General features: G+C 43.4%; 1 protein-coding gene and 1 long non-coding RNA gene across 19 annotated transcripts in view; one reads left to right on the top strand and one right to left on the bottom strand.

The window, feature by feature from the left end:
• The window catches only part of LOC126995103 (uncharacterized), a 43352-nt gene that overhangs the window by 9834 nt on the left and 16788 nt on the right, over positions 1-16730 (bottom strand). For 7 of the 12 annotated variants that reach the window (XR_007749907.1, XR_007749909.1, XR_007749902.1 and 4 more), the window contains exons 4-10: positions 16502-16557; positions 13689-13776; positions 10489-10671; positions 9552-9737; positions 7156-7318; positions 1623-1802; positions 47-234 (exon numbers count right to left, since the gene is read on the bottom strand). Coding sequence is in view for 1 of the 12 variants with exons in the window: in XM_050854386.1 (XP_050710343.1) it covers positions 47-234; positions 1623-1802; positions 7156-7318; positions 9552-9737; positions 10489-10671; positions 13689-13776 (988 nt within the window). In the remaining 11 variants the exon portion in view is untranslated. Of the gene's footprint in view, positions 1-46; positions 235-1622; positions 1803-1847; positions 1990-7155; positions 7319-9551; positions 9738-10488; positions 10672-13688; positions 13777-16501; positions 16558-16730 lie in introns of those variants that run through there. The other 5 variants (XR_007749906.1, XR_007749910.1, XM_050854386.1 and 2 more) reach the window with 3 other exon arrangements.
• LOC126995105 (uncharacterized) lies at positions 8268-9525 on the top strand. 7 transcript variants are annotated; one of them, XR_007749925.1, is made up of 3 exons: positions 8268-8969; positions 9073-9177; positions 9377-9525. It is a non-coding gene; the product is annotated as an uncharacterized LOC126995105 (long non-coding RNA). The 7 variants fall into 7 exon arrangements; XR_007749923.1 differs by having other exon boundaries at positions 9073-9212; XR_007749922.1 differs by having other exon boundaries at positions 9108-9212; positions 9342-9491.

Raw genomic sequence — 16730 nt, 5'->3', positions numbered from 1 at the left:
AGAGAGAGAGAGAGAGAGAGAGAGAGAGAGAGAGAGAGAGACTCACAATTGCTGTTGCTGCGTCTGGAGGACTCGGAGGCGTACAGGCCCGGAAACTCCTTCTCCACATGAGGGCTTTCAAAATCCATCTCTGCTGCAGTGGTGGTGGTGTTATGGCATGGGTGGATATGGTAGAAGCTCACTGATAGTAGTAGTAGTAGTAGTAGTAGTCCAGCATGTGTTAGCGGCAGTAACCTGGGGGTAAAAAAATGTATAAATAAACATGTATATAATCTATGTATTACTATATAAGGAAATGCATATAGATAAATGTATAAATATAAACTGTGGTGTCATAGGGATAGTAGTAGTAACCTAACCTTACCTGTCATGAATGAGTGAATAGATAATAGATATAGATAATAGGTTAGGTTAGGTCATCGGCCAAAGAAACCTCTTCCCAAGCACACAGACTTATGTACGAGATCACAAACACTCACACTGCCCCACACATGTACCTACCCTACACAGCGCAAACAGCCAACGTACTGAGTAACACACACGTCCATAAACACCAAACATATCACACTAACACTGACGCATACAAGCACTCATACTTTCCACGCACCATCATGCACCACTGGAACAGCCTCCCTCTACAGACTGCGGTACAATAGACTCATTCAGAAAAGCAATACACACTCACTTGTCACAACACACCAACACTAACAATTACACTTCCTTCACTTCCCTCCCCTGCACACTCGGCTCCCCAGTCCCCCGAACAGACAACACATATATGCGTTTCATGCAACTGACAGCTGCCCGCCGCATTATCCAGAATCAGTCCACAAAGCTAACTGGCAATCATGTGTGTTTGAGTGTGTGTTGGGTGTGATTCTGGAGCAAGTCAGTGTATTGGGTGTGATTCTGGAGTAATTCAGTGTGTGTTGGGTGTGATTCTGGAGTAATTCAGTGTGTGTTGGGTGTGATTCTGGAGTGATTCAGTGTGTGTTGGGTGTGATTCTGGGGCAATTCAGTGAGTGTTGGGTGTGATTCTGGAGTAATTCAGTGTGTGTTGGGTGTGATTCTGGGGCAATTCAGTGTGTGTTGGGTGTGATTCTGGAGTAATTCAGTGTGTTGGGTGTGATTCTGGAGTAATTCAGTGTGTGTTGGGTGTGATTCTGGAGTAATTCAGTGTGTGTTGGGTGTGATTCTGGGGCAATTCAGTGTGTTGGGTGTGATTCTGGAGTAATTCAGTGTGTGTTGGGTGTGATTCTGGGGCAGAGTCAGTGTGTGATTCTGGAGTAATTCAGTGTGTTGGTGTGATTCTGGTGCAATTCGGTGTGTTGGGTGTGATTCTGTAGTAATTTGGTTTGTGTTGATGTGATTTCCTAGCATGGGTATATTAGTGACCCTGGATGCAGTTTGACCCTTCCTCTGCACCTTGAACCTGGAAAACACTCGTGAAACCTGATTGACCTCCTTTTTAAGCTTTGGGAATAGGTTATGTGCGGCACCCAGAGCCAAAACAGACACTTCAGGCACTCAGTCATTAATGAAGACTAATGAAACGTGTAATAATTCCTGCGATGGTCAATTAGTAGCTTCAAAATAAGGTCAAACACGAGGTCAACACTCACAGTCCAGCGGCGCCCCCAGACCGGGCATGGCGCTGCAGCTTACAGGTGTGGCACTGCCCTGGCACTGCGAGGGGCAGCACTGTGGGGAGCCTGGCCACCTCAAGCCCTGCAGGAGGCCATGGAGGGAGCCTTGGGGCGGGCTGGCGGTCGGGGCTTGGGCTCGGGCGTGGTCTTGGGTGGCTGGAAGGTAACGCAACTTTCAGGTGACTCTTCCTATACTTGTTATATACTTGTAGTAGTAGTAACAGAGAACATTAACCGTCCCATCACAAGGCGTTCCATACTCTTGTCTTCCCCTCCAGCTTGGCTTCCCTTGCTTCGTTTTCTAGGACACTTTCAAGGTCGCTGGGTATCCGGGGCTTTAAACCTGGGGACATGGTGGCTAGACGAGGCCTTTTAAACATTTAAACATGGCGCAGGGGGCGGGGGAGGAGGGGGAGGAGGAGGAGGAGGAAACTTTAGAGGGGACGATGACGGGGAGGAGGAGGAGAAGGAAGAGGAGGATACGTGTGTGTGTGTGTGTGTGTGTGTGTGTTTGAGTGTGTGTGTGTGTGTGTGTGTGTGTGTGTGTGTGTGTGTTTGTGTGTTTAGGAGAGCGGAGACAAGCAGTAAGGGAGAGAGAGAATGCTTTAGACCGATGCACAATGTCTTCAATAAGTACGTAACAAAGAGAGAGAGAGAGAGAGAGAGAGAGAGAGAGAGAGAGAGAGAGAGAGAGAGAGAGAGAGAGAGAGAGAGAGAGAGAGAGAGAGAGAGAGAGAGAGAGAGAGAGAGAGAGAGAGAGAGAGAGAGAGAGAGAGAGAGAGAGAGAGAGAGAGAGAGATGAACTTTATTTCTATTGTTACAATGGTTATTCTTTTCCATGAGACCTACGCTTACGAGAACATTAAAATGAAGTTAATACACAAAAGAAAATACCTATATCAAAATTGAGTTAGACAACATTCGTGAGTTATAAGGTAAAAAGTATTAAACAAACAAAGCTAAAACGTTATCATGATAAAAGGTCAAAGTAAAGTGTTAAGATCAGAGTATGATGTAGTCAGACAATATAACACAAAACGCTTAAATATGGTGAGGCAATCAGAGTAAAAAAAAATCATAAGTGGGCTACAATTATATGACTGTCCAGGGAGGGGGATTCCAACCCTGGCCGGCAGATTCATAGGAAGGCATGCTAACCACTACACCACGGAGCCATAAGAATTAGCCACACTGTACCAGGACAAATAATTCTTAGTGTGTGTGTGCCCTGGTAAGATTCAAATGTGCAGCCCTGGTAGTGAGTAAGTGTATGGGGTTTGGTGAGTAAGTTTATGGGCACAGGTAAGTTTATGGGCATTGGTGAGTAAGTTTTGGGGGCAAGGTGAGTAAGTTCATGGGCTCAGGTGAGTAAGTTTATGGGCATTGGTGAGTAAGTTTTGGGCGAAAGGTGAGTAAATTTATGGGCACAAGTGAGTTTATGGGCATTGGTGAGTAAGTTTTGGGGGCAGGTGAGTAAGTTCATGGGCTCAGGTGAGTAAGTTTATGGGCATTGGTGAGTAAGTTTTGGGGGAAAGGTGAATAAGTTTATGGCACAAGTTAGTTTATGGGCATTGGTGAGTAAATTCATGGGCTCAGGTGAGTAAGTTTATGGGCATTGGTGAGTAAGTTTATGGGCACAAGTGAGTAAGTTATGGACATTGGTGAGTAAGACTTTTGGGGCAAGGTGAGTAAGTTTATGGGCATTGGTGAGTAAGTTTATGGGCACAAGTGAGTAAGTCATGGGAGAGAGAGAGAGAGAGAGAGAGAGAGAGAGAGAGAGAGAGAGAGAGAGAGAGAGAGAGAGAGAGAGAGAGAGAGAGAGAGAGAGAGAGAGAGAGAGAGAGAGAGAGAGAGAGAGAGAGAGAGAGAGAGAGAGAGAGAGAGAGAGAGAGAGAGAATCAGAAATTTATTTACCATTTTTACAATGGTTATTCTTTTTAAAACTATTGAACACGGTATATGGTCCGATTTCCAGATAATCCCTTCATATAACTAGTATATAACCACTCTGATAAAGAGCCTAATATCTAGACACTCATGCAGGAACATTATATGATAGTGTGTGTAAGAGTATTCAGTCTGATTAGTTGTGAGCTGGCTTGGTGAGGTGTTTCTTCAGATTGACCAAAGGTAAGTTTGGGGGCTGTGAGTAATTCATGTTTGCCTTTGTTGGGTTATTCCATAGTTTTGGGCCTGAGACACACACACATAGATCAGGACACACCACAGTTCTGTGTGTTTTGGGGCATATTGAGGAGATTTTTGTCTTGTGTTTATGTCAACATTTGTCCCTTGTGGAACAGAGAAGTTTCAGGTCAATGCTTTATCATTTGAACACTGTGATGCACTGTTCAAAATGCACTGTGTAATATTTGGCCACTGTAGTCTTTTTGGGCTGACATGAGTCAAACTTTCTGTTGCTTCTGAACTCTATTCAGCTGTGTGATATTTGTGGTGAGAACAGTTATCCCATAGTTAAGTGACTTAACGCAAGTGTCTGAACCACTATTAGCCTGGTGTGAGTGTGTCTTGTGTGTGTGTGTGGTGTGTCATGATTTCTGTCACGTGCATATCAAACAACATGTTACTGTAAAAAAGTTTTTGACATTTTGACAAGGTTTTTAAGGCATTCTTTGATAGTGGTGTTATCTGGTATTCGTGACATCAGAGTTTTGTGCCTGTGTACAGTGTGAGTGTGTTTTGGAGTTCAGCAAGAGACCGTTCCTGTTAAAATAGTTTTTAATTTTCCTAATGTCTGTTCTGTTCTACTACTAGTTCAGTGTAGATTTTCAGTAATTTACCAGTATGAATGAATTGTGTGTGTCAGCATATTGAATAACAAACATTCTTTAATTTTGTGACAGATGAGAATTACGAAGACGTTAAATAGCAGAGGGGTGAGAATAGATCCTTGCAGGACTCTAAAAGGCACTTCTAGTGTAGAGGACAAATTTCCCCGATTCGCACAGACTGAGTCCTGTTACACAAATAATCTTTAAACCAAATATATCTATTCCTAATTTGTTACATTTTCTAAGAGAATGTTATGGCTGACACTGTCAAAAGCTTTAGATAGGTCGCAAAGAGTTCAAAGACATATTTCTGTGTCCGTGGTGTCATAAATCTTGGAAACTTGTAAGAGTGCCGTCAGTAGACAAGTTTGGTCTGAAGCCATGTTGAGTACTGCTAAAGAGGCAATGCCGTTCCATAAATTGGGCCAATTGAGTTGGTGACTATCTTTTCTAATATTTTCCATACAACTGGGAGAGGAAATTGACCAGAGTTATCTACTTTCTGGATTTTCTTTCTTAAATATTGGTGTGACAATAGCATGTTTATTATACCTGTTGTAATAGATGTTATGGTAGAATTGTATGATAAAATGTAATAAGAGTATTCAGTCTGATTAGTTTCCTGAGCTATCTTGCGAGAGGTGTTTCTTCAGATTGACCTTAAAGGTATGCAGACTGTGACAATTCTCTGCCTTTGTGGGGAGGTTATTCCATAGTTTTGGCCCTCTGACTGTGATAGATCGGGACCCAATGTCACTGTGTGTTTTGGGTACATTGAGGAGATTTTGTTGTCTTGTGTTTATGTCAACTATTTGTCCTACTTGTGGAAAAGAGAATAGCCATTCAGGAAAATGCTTCTTCAGTGCTTTGAATACTATGATGCACTGTTCAAAAATGCACTTCTGTGTAATATTTGGCCACTGTAGTTCTTTTAAGAGTGGGCTGACATGGCCAAACTTTCTGTAGTTTCTGAACTCTATTCAGCTGTGTGATATTTGTGGTGCCCCAAACAGTTATCCCATAGTTAAGGTGACTTAACACAAGTGTCTGAACCACTATTAGCCTGGCTTCTCTGCTGAGCATGTCTTGAAAACGACTGATGTACATAAGCATGCCAGACACCTTTTTACTGATTTCTGTCACGTGCATATCAAACAACATGTTACTGTCGAAATGTAGCCCCAAGTTTTTGACATTTTGACAAGGTTTTACTAAGGCACCCCCTACTTTGATAGTGGTGTTATCCGGTATTCGTGACATCAGAGCTCTTGTGCCTAGAAATATACATTGAGTTTTTTTGGAGTTCAGCAAGAGACCATTCCTGTTAAAATAGTTTTTAATTTTTCCTAATGTCTGTTCTGTTCTAAGAATTAGTTCAGGTAGATTTTCAGTATTACCAGTATGAAAGAATTGTGTCTCGTCAGCATATTGAATAACAAAACGTTCTTTAATTTCTTGAGACGGGTCATTTACGAAGACGTTAAATAGCAGAGGGCCGAGAATAGATCCTTGCGGGACTCCAAAAGGCCCTTCTAGTGTAGAGGACAAATTTCCCCCGATTCACACAGACTGAGTCCTGTTACACAAATAATCTTTAAACCAAAATATATCTATTCCTAATTTGTTACATTTTCTAAGTAGAATGTTATGGCTGACACTGTCAAAAGCTTTAGATAGGTCGCAAAGAGTTCAAAGACATATTTCTCTTTTGTCCGTGGTGTCATAAATCTTTTTGGAAACTTGTAAGAGTGCCGTCTCAGTAGATAAGTTTGGTCTGAAGCCATGTTGAGTACTGCTAAAGAGGCAATGCCGTTCCATAAATTGGGCCAATTGGGTTGCGACTATCTTTTCTAGTATTTTCGATACAACTGGGAGCAAGGAAATTGGCCTGTAGTTACCTACTTCTTCTGGATTTCCTTTCTTAAATATTGGTGTGACAATAGCATGTTTCCAGGCATTATACCTGTTGTAATAGATGTATTTATGATGCATGTGATATATGGTAGAATTGCTGGCAGAGCGTCTTTGATGAATCTCAGGGAAATATCGTCAGATCCATATGAGCTGGATTCCTTGAGGTGCTTCATAGTGAGAGTGATTGTGTCAGTATCAGTGGGCTGGGGTGGAAAGGTGTAACGACTGTTATTGTTTTCAGGGTTTTCAGGGGGTGAGTTTTCGTGATTGTTTCTTACAGTGTTTTGAGATTCCTCGAAAGCTTTTTTTCCAACATTAGCAAAGAAATTATTGAAGTCTTCGACATTGCATTCCTGATGTACTTTATTAGCTTGTTTCTTTGTAGCATTAGGAACCATTTCTCTCAAGGTTTTCCACACGGCTGTTGTGTTACCTCTGGACGTGTTAAGTCTATCTTTATAATAGTCCTTCCTGGCAGTACCCATCATGGCTTTGACCTTTTTCTTTAGGACTTTATATTCTTGTTGTAGGCTTATGTCATATCTATCGTGTTTTAGAGCTTTCTGTCTGGTGTTCCTTTCTTGCATGACGTGGTGAAGTTCTTCAGTTAACCATGGAGGTCAGGTTAGGAACACGAATTTTGATAGGAAGGAAGGTCAACTACCACTCTAACTACCACGCAAGCTAGATTTACCTACCACACATACAAGCTGAGTTATAGCAGAAAACGTAAAGTGATATGACAACCTTAAGAATCAACTACCACCACCACCATAACTACTACTACTACTACTACTACTTACATTCTGAAGTAGACTAGCATTCCTATGAAGACTATCGCCAGGATGAGCCCGAAGAATAGTCCGATGTAGAGCCCGGTGTTGCTAGTGGTAGAAGTAGAAGTAGTACTCACACTACTACTACTACTACTATCGGAGCCTATGGTGTTGTAGGCATCCTCTGGACCTGGAATAGTACAAAATAGTTAATAGTAATAGTAGTATTCATGGTAGTAATCTGTCTCTCTCTCTTTCTCTGTCTCTCTCTACTACTACTACTACTACTACTACTACTATTACTACTACATCTGGGAGGGTTAAAAATAGTCTAGTTAGTCTTATTACTAGTATTCAACACCCAACATAAGCTATTTCAACTACTACTACTATTACATCTGGGAGGGTTAAAAATAGTCTAGTTAGTCTTAGGATAGTCTTATTACTAGTATTCAACACCCAACATAAACTATTTTTACTACTACTACTACTACTACTACTACTACTACTACTACTACTATTACATCTGGGAGGGTTAAAAATAGTCTAGTTAGTCTTAGGATAGTCTTATTACTAGTATTCAACACCCAACATAAGCTATTTCTACTACTACTACTACTACTACTATTACATCTGGGAGGGTTAAAAATAGTCTAGTTAGTCTTAGGATAGTCTTATTACTAGTATTCAACACCCAACATAAACTATTTTTACTACTACTACTACTACTACTATTACATCTGGGAGGGTTAAAAATAGTCTAGTTAGTCTTAGGATAGTCTTATTACTAGTATTCAACACCCAACATAAGCTATTTCTACTACTACTATTACTACTACTATTACATCTGGGAGGGTTAAAAATAGTCTAGTTAGTCTTAGGATAGTCTTATTACTAGTATTCAACACCCAACATAAGCTATTTCTACTACTACTACTACTACTATTACTACTACCACTACACCTTTTTGCTTAGTTCACCCAACCACTCATGACATCAACCACGACCTCCAGAGCTCCCCCGATAGCCTGTGTTCCGGTAGACAGTGATATTCGACCAGGCCTGTATTCCAGGTCTGGTTGGGTCGGACTATTCTACCATTATCAAGCCTTGTGGTAGGTCGCAGGTCACATCTGGGAGGGTTAAAAATAGTCTAGTTAGTCTTAGGATAGTCTTATTACTAGTATTTAACACCCAACATAAGCTATTTTTACTACTACTACTACTACTACAACTACTACTATTACATCTGGGAGGGTTAAAAATAGTCTAGTTAGTCCTAGGATAGTCTTATTACATGTATTCAACACCCATCATAAGCTATTTCTACTACTACTACTACTACTACTACTGCTACTACAACTACTACTATTACATCTGGGAGGGTTAAAAATAGTCTAGTTAGTCTTAGGATCGTCTTATTACTAGTATTCAACACCCAACATAAGCTATTTTTACTACTACTACTACTACTACTACTATTACATCTGGGAGGGTTAAAAAAATTTTTTTTTTTTTTTTTTTACGTTGATTGCCTATTGCGCCGGTAGACATCTTCCCGGTGGGGCCTGATGGTCGGCCCAAGGCTTCTTCCAGGTGGGGCCTGATGGTCGGCCCAAGGCTTCTTCCAGGTGGGGCCTGATGGTCGGCCCAAGGCTTCTTCCAGGTGGGGCCTGATGGTCGGCCCAAGGCTTCTTCCAGGTGGGGCCTGATGGTCGGCCCAAGGCTTCTTCCAGGTGGGGCCTGATGGTCGGCCCAAGGCTTCTTCCAGGTGGGGCCTGATGGTCGGCCCAAGGCTTCTTCCAGGTGGGGCCTGATGGTCGGCCCAAGGCTTCTTCCAGGTGGGGCCTGATGGTCGGCCCAAGGCTTCTTCAGGTGGGGCCTGATGGTCGGCCCAAGGCTTCTTCCAGGTTGGGCCTGATGGTCGGCCCAAGGCTTCTTCAGGTGGGGCCTGATGGTCGGCCCAAGGCTTCTTCCAGGTGGGGCCTGATGGTCGGCCCAAGGCTTCTTCCAGGTGGGGCCTGATGGTCGGCCCAAGGCTTCTTCCAGGTGGGGCCTGATGGTCGGCCCAAGGCTTCTTCCAGGTGGGGCCTGATGGTCAGCCCAAGGCTTCTTCCAGGTGGGGCCTGATGGTCGGCCCAAGGCTTCTTCCAGGTGGGGCCTGATGGTCGGCCCAAGGCTTCTTCCAGGTGGGGCCTGAAGGCTTCTTCCAGGTGGGGCCTGATGGTCGGCCCAAGGCTTCTTCCAGGTGGGGCCTGATGGTCGGCCCAGCCCGTTCTGGCGCAGGCGAGTGTTTATAGTGGCGCCATCTTGCTAGTTAGTCTAGTTAGTCTTAGGATCGTCTTATTACTAGTATTCAACACCCAACATAAGCTATTTTTACTACTACTACTACTACTACTACTACTACTATTACTACTTACCCAACACACACTTCGGTTCTCCACCCAACCACTCGCCCAGCTCGCCACATGACCTCCGGAAGCTCCCCCCGACCAGCCTGTGTTCCGGTAGACAGTGATATTCGACCAGGCTACCGTATTCCAGGGTCTGGTTGAGTCGGACTATTCTACCATTATCCAAGCCTTGTGGTAGGTCGCAGGTCACATCTGGAAGGGTTAGGAATAGTCTGGTTAGTCTTCGGATAGTCATGTTAGTAGTATTCAACACCCAACATAAGCTATTTCTACTACTACTACTACTACTGCTACATCTGGGAGGGTTAAAAATAGTCTAGTTAGTCTTAGGATAGTCTTGTTACTAGTATTTAACACCCTACATAAGCTATTTCTACTACTACTACTACTACTACTACTACTACATCTGAGGGGGTTAGGAATAGTCTAGTTAGTCTTAGGATAGTCCTGTTAGTAGTATTCAACACCCAACATTAGCTATTTCTACTACTACTACTACTACTACTACATCTGAGGGGGTTAGGAATAGTCTAGTTAGTCTTAGGATAGTCCTGTTAGTAGTATTCAACACCCAACATAAGCTATTTCTACTACTACTACTACTACATCTGAGGGGGTTAGGAATAGTCTAGTTAGTCTTAGGATAGTCCTGTTAGTAGTATTCAACACCCAACATAAGCTATTTCTACTACTACTACTACTACTACTACTACATCTGAGGGGGTTAGGAATAGTCTAGTTAGTCTTAGGATAGTCCTGTTAGTAGTATTCAACACCCAACATATGCTATTTCTACTACTACTACTACTACTACATCTGAGGGGTATTAGGAATAGTCTAGTTAGTCTCAGGATAGTCTTATTACTACTATTCAACACCCTACAAGAGCTACTACAATCACCTACTTACTGGAACTACTACTACTACAACTACTATTACTTACATTCACAGCGCGGTTGACTGCCACTCCAGATACCATTACTACCACACTTCCGCTGACTATTCCCGACTATCCTCCTCCCCTTCTCGCAGGAATAGTCCGCTGTAGCCTCCACTCGGCCTCTATCCTCCACTACCACACTTAAGGCAGTAGTCAGCGTTGTAGTGAGGTTGGGACACCGGACTTCTGTAGGGGAGAGAATAGTATTAGTAGTAGTATAAGTAGTAGTAATATTAGTAGTAGTAGTGGCCTTGTGGGGTGTCGCATAGTCGGATAACAGGCCTTCTAGACACCGTGGGGATAGTCTAAAGTGTCCAGGGATAGTAGTAGTAGTAGTAGTAGCCTCATGAGGACAGTTCCTGATGTTGCTCCGTTACTAAAACCTCTGGAAGATGCTGTCAGAAACACCTTCATACCGGCGATAGCAAATGTCCCAGTGACCAGGAGAGAAGATTGCTGGAGTTGCCGCCAAAAATGGGTGGGCTCGGCATCACCAACCCGCAAAATCTGGCCGAGTCTGAATTCGGGAACTCAATCCGAATCACAGCCTCTTTGACCGGATATATTACCAATCAAAATGAAAGGGGAGAAGACAACCCTCAATATATTAGGTCACTAAGGAATGAAATCTCCATAAACAGAGAGACACTCTGAGTGACCTAATGAGAGAACTCCCAGAAGACACAAGGAGGAGGACAGATATTGCACAGGAAGTGGGCGCTTCAAACTGGCTAACCACACTACCTATCAGGGCAAAAGGCTTCAACTTAAACAAAAAAGAATTTACTGATGCCCTTGCCCTCAGGTATGGCTGGCCAGTGGATGGGCTCCCAAACATGTGGCTCACCCTTCAACCAAAATCATGCCATGACATGCAAGAGAGGAGGTCTCGTCTGCATGAGACATGATGAAGTAAGAGACATAACAGCTCAGATGCTGAAAGAAGTCTGCCACGACGTGACTGTGGAACCCATGCTGCTCCCTCTGCAAGGCGAACACCTCGCCAGACGCACCGCTAATGTTTCCAACGAAGCACGAGTGGATGTTAGCGCCAGAGGGTTTTGGACTCGTGGACAAGGGCATATTTTGACATAAGGATCTTTGATCCCATGGCCCATGCCACAGAGACCTGACCCTTGATGCAGCCCACAGAAGAAACGAACAAGAGAAGAACAGAGCATATGAAGAAAGAATACAGAATGTGGACCAGGGCTCCTTCACCCCGGTAGTATTCACGACGGCAGGAGGGATGGGACCAAGGGCGCAGAGCTTCTACGCAAGACTCGCCGAAACACTGGCGGATAAGAAACAGCAGCCAAGAAGCAGTGTGGTCGCCTGGATGAGATGCAGGCTGTCCTTCTCCCTCCTGAGGTCAGCCTTGGTCTGCCTGAGAGGAACCAGGTCGCCTGCACCCAAAACCACCCACATTGCCGACCTGGACTTTGAGGCGACGGCGGTTGATAGTCGTATCAACCACAAGCTCTGTTAGCTTAAAAATAAAATGCTTAGTAAAGTTTGTAATATTAAATAAAGATGGTTGTCGGCCACAGTCATTGGCGGGGTGGGGCCAATGAATTGCTTTGAAAGGATATGAGAGAATATACCGCTCACAACGCAACTCTAATAGATGGAGGCCCGTAGTAGTAGTAGTAGTAGTAGTAGACAGATAGTTAGATGTATTGAAGGTAAATAATCCTGGGTTAAATAATTAATACTGATACAAAACCTGTACCAAAATGGTGAACCACTAAACCTTTTTGAGTCAACACGTTTCATTTCAATTAATAAAGATATCAGTAAAGAAACAACAGTCCCAATCCCTCATGCAAGAGTTAACCAGCATCCTCATTCCTTCATCCCCTTCATGGCAAACTCCCGAACAGTCTTCCTTGGTCTGTACTTCCTCCTGCCTATGACTTGAACTCTTTCAAGAGGAGGGTATGGAGACACCTCTCCTCCTGAAGCTGACCTCTCTTTTGGCCACTCTGATAAACACAGTGAACAGCAAGCTTTCTTTTCTCAATAGTACTTTCTTTGCCCCTTGACCTGCTTCCTCTGCCGTAAAAAAATATATACATAAAATAATTTAGATGTTACTACGCTGTCTTCTGGTATGTGGGGCCAAATAGCACTTCTGTACAGGGTCAAATTGCATCTCTCTACAGTGGGCCTAGGCAGAAGTCTTACTGCACTGGGTCAAATTACATCTCCCTACAGGTGGGCCTAGGCATAATAAGTCTTACTGTAAAGGAAGCAGCCCAAGGGAGAACAAATACCACTAATAATGATAAAAAAGCCTGGTGCTAACAATGGGGCTAACTATGGAGAATGTGGCCAAAAGAGAGGGGAAAATTTTGTGAGGTGTGTTCATACTCTCCTCCTTATTAAAGAGTTCAAGTCACAGGCAGCCTGGCACCAGTCTTTGCTTTCTAAACTGCTGCCCTCTTTCGGATTCTATCCCTCTCTCTGTTCCTCCATCTCCAGTTTCCTTTCCGGCCGTTCTATCTCTGCGGTGGTAGACGGTCACTGTTCTTCCCCTAAACCTATCAACAGTGGTGTTCCACAGGGCTCTGTCCTATCACCCACTCCCTTCCTGTTATTCATCAATGATCTTCTTTCCATAACAAACTGTCCTGTCCACTCATACGCCCTCACATGGAGTATGCCTCTCACGTGTGGGGGGGCTCCACTCACACAGCTCTTCTGGACAGAGTGGAGTCTAAGGCTCTTCGTCTCATCAGCTCTCCTCCTCCTACTGATAGTCTTCTACCTCTTAAATTCCGCCGCGATGTTGCTTCTCTTTCTATCTTCTATCGATATTTTCACGCTGACTGCTCTTCTGAACTTGCAAAATGCATGCCTCCCCCCCCTCCCGCGGCCCCGCTGCACACGACTTTCTACCCATGCTCATCCCTATACTGTCCAAACCCTTTATGCAAGAGTTAACCAGCATCTCCATTCTTTCATCCCCTTCACTGGTAAACTCTGGAACAGTCTTCCTTCGTCTGTATCTCTTCCTGCCTCTGACTTGAACTCTTTCAAGAAGAGGGTATGAGGACACCTCTCCTCCCAAAATTGACCTCTCTTTTGGCTACTCTTTACTTCTGTGGGAGCGGTGAGTAGCGGGCTTATTTTTTTGGTACTCTTTTTGTCGCCATTGAGCCGTGTCCTCTGATGTTAAAAAAAGAAAACATGTCACTCACCAAGAAGCAGCAGACTGCCAACACTGTCACACCAGCCAGTCAGGGGCAGGAGAGCCTTCTTGAGGAAGTGCCGGGCAGTGCCACCACTCTGGAAAACCAACATTACAATGAGTGGATGAGCCCAGAACACTGCTGCTGCCCAGACTGACAACACAGTGCAGCCCAGCACAGTACATGTGCTGCTATAAGCCACCACAGGAGGAGGAGGAGGAGGAGGACAGGGCCCAGATTCACTAACGCCTCGCAGATACGACAATCTTAAGTGGATCCAATATGGCGGAAATAAGAATGTCGTATCTTGCGATTCACAAAAAAATCTTAAGTCCGCCATGTTTAGATTTTCCTGCCTTAACGCTGTTTCACACTCACCCAGCTGTTCATCCTCCCTCTCAGGCTGGTCGATGAATGGGTACCTGGGGAAGGTGATATGTGGTAACCCAGATATCACACTGGCCCTGTGTCCTGGGGTAATGGGGGCTCCCTTCCACCACAGTCTCAAGGGCCAATGTTACGGAGATGAGCACCGAGGCCATGCGCTGGTACTGTGTATCCCCCCAACTTTACTATTTTTACTCTCAAAGTATATAATTGTGTGTTTGTGTGTATGTGAGTGTGTGTGTGTGTGTGTGTGTCACATCCTGGAAAGCCCAAGACTTCTCTCAAAACTGTGATGACTTGTGAAAGAGTCTGGCTTCCAGCTATATCTTGAGAGCCAACAGTCGCTGTGGAAATTTTCTAGGTATAGTGGAATGTGTTTTGACAGTGGGCAGTGCCTTTGTCTTTGAAGAACTCTGGCGAGTTCTTAACGAAACACACCCATACACCAATTTGCTCGATGATTTCCTGTATTTTATTGCCAGTACACTATTTAACACATTTAAATATTTAATAATGTATATGTCAATGCCCATTTTTTCATTATGTTCTCAACTTGTGCCAGGAACATATGAGTCAGTACTTTAGTAAGGTTAGGCTACATAAAAAAAGTGCATATTTGAGTTACAAACAGAAACATTATTTTCTTGTCAATACCCAAAAAATAACTTGAATTTCAAGGTGAGAGAGAATTTTTTATAGTCTATGGACAAAGAACCTTTATTTTCTAGTATTAATGTTGTGCTATAAGTAGAAAAATGAATTAATGAAGTAATTATGTATTTTTTACTTAACCTTTTTGCATGAAATAAATATCAATATACATAGTAGATATTTTGCCTCAACCTAAAATCATAATATACTTTTCAAAATTGTAGTAGCTATGAAACTATGACTGGCAATTGAACTGGGTGATGAATCAAACTTTAACAGGAGTTGCTAATTTACCAGCAATAGGTTACCATGATGAGCACCGAGGCCACACACAGCCATGCGTATGCCCCCAACTTCACCCTACCTTTACTAGACACATCATCTATAACACCCAGTAAAACTAGCATACTAAATAGTAAATGTAATACCTTAATACATCATTGAGACAAGAATGAGCCATGGGATGACTAAATTACCAAAATATCCAACAAACATATAATGCATGTTGCAAAGAATGGGTAATTGCTTAGCAGGAGCAGTCTCTTGAGATGCATATTACTTATTTCCTGTGGTATGTTATGATGCCTTTTAATGGGGATCTGTTTATTACCACAATAATTCAGCTACAGCAAATTTACCCCAGAATTCACTATAACAAGCTCTGCGGCATATATCGTCCAGCCGTCTTCACTCCCAAATCTATTTACAAACTAACAGACTCGTTTTAGCCTAGTAGATGGTAACCTAACTCTGCTAAAATTGTAACCTATGATTGCCGCTGGGGATAGTAGCCCATCGTTACAGAGGAGAGTAAACTGTCAACCCAAGTATGAGACTCACCAAATCAACTCTAGTACTTTCATAATTGCTTCCTGGTGATAACTAACTCCACAAAAAAGACATGATAATTTACCCAGTAATGAATAGTTTGTGTCTCTAAAATAGGTCGCTAAAATCTGCTAAACAATGGCAAGGGCACACCCAGAAATATGTTCAGGGAGATTGGAGGGCAGAGAAAAAGACAAGACAAAAGAAACTTTGGGGGTGCAGGGCCTGAAACCTCATCAACGGTATATGGGTGTGGCCCGGCCCATCCTTGGTTGTGCTAGTGGTCTAAGGTATTACAAACTACAAATTAAGACTAAATTATTCACCGAGCATGTATGGGTACCCACATTACCCCCTGGTGAATCTCCTGCGGGCATTACAAGCCCTCCATATATATTATCACAAGTGTTTACGGCAGGATATTCAATAGTGTAAGAGTTCACAATCACCACATGTTCAGAGAATGGTATTATATACGGTTGACACGTCCTTATAGAGCAATGTTTTGATAGCACTGTAACGTTTTGTTCATTATTTTGGCAGTGGGTCTTCCTCTTCTTCTTCATTCCTCCTTGTGTTGTGGAGAAAATCTGCCCTACGTACGGGTCACGATATCTTACGCCATGCCTGGAGCTGCCGTAAAGTTAAGGTGCCGGAAGAATGTCGTAACTGTTTAGCGAATAGCCCAAAGCAGCCGAAGGTTGCCTTAAGACATTTTTTGTGACTTAGGAATGTCGTGACTCGTTAGTGAATCTAGGCCCTGGTTCACAGAGCCATGACATTCTTCTTCCAAACAACATAACTGTTTCCTCAAAAACTTTTCTTACAAATTTCTGGTTCTTATAATTCCAATCTAACACTGACAGGTGTGGCCAGAACACTCTTCTGAGGACAAGGAAAAAAAGCTGCATGTCCCGGCCCCTGACCTGACCTGACCTGACCAAAGAAAAAGCCACCAAAAGCTGTCCACTCACTTCCTTCCTTTCTCTCTTCTTTCCTTCCTCTGGACACTCTGTTGACAGGGAAAACAGTTAGGAAGAAAAAATAAAAGAAAATAAGAGTCAACACACACACACACACACACACACACACACACAAACAAACACACAAGAAGAGGAAGTCTGTGAAAGTCAGTCAGGCTCTTGTGGTGCCTGCAGGCACTACATCTACCAACACAGATGCAGT

Source organism: Eriocheir sinensis, unplaced genomic scaffold, assembly GCF_024679095.1.
Source record: "Eriocheir sinensis breed Jianghai 21 unplaced genomic scaffold, ASM2467909v1 Scaffold983, whole genome shotgun sequence".
Classification (NCBI taxonomy): Eukaryota; Metazoa; Arthropoda; class Malacostraca; order Decapoda; family Varunidae; genus Eriocheir; species Eriocheir sinensis.
This window is presented reverse-complemented; position numbering and strand designations above follow the sequence as displayed.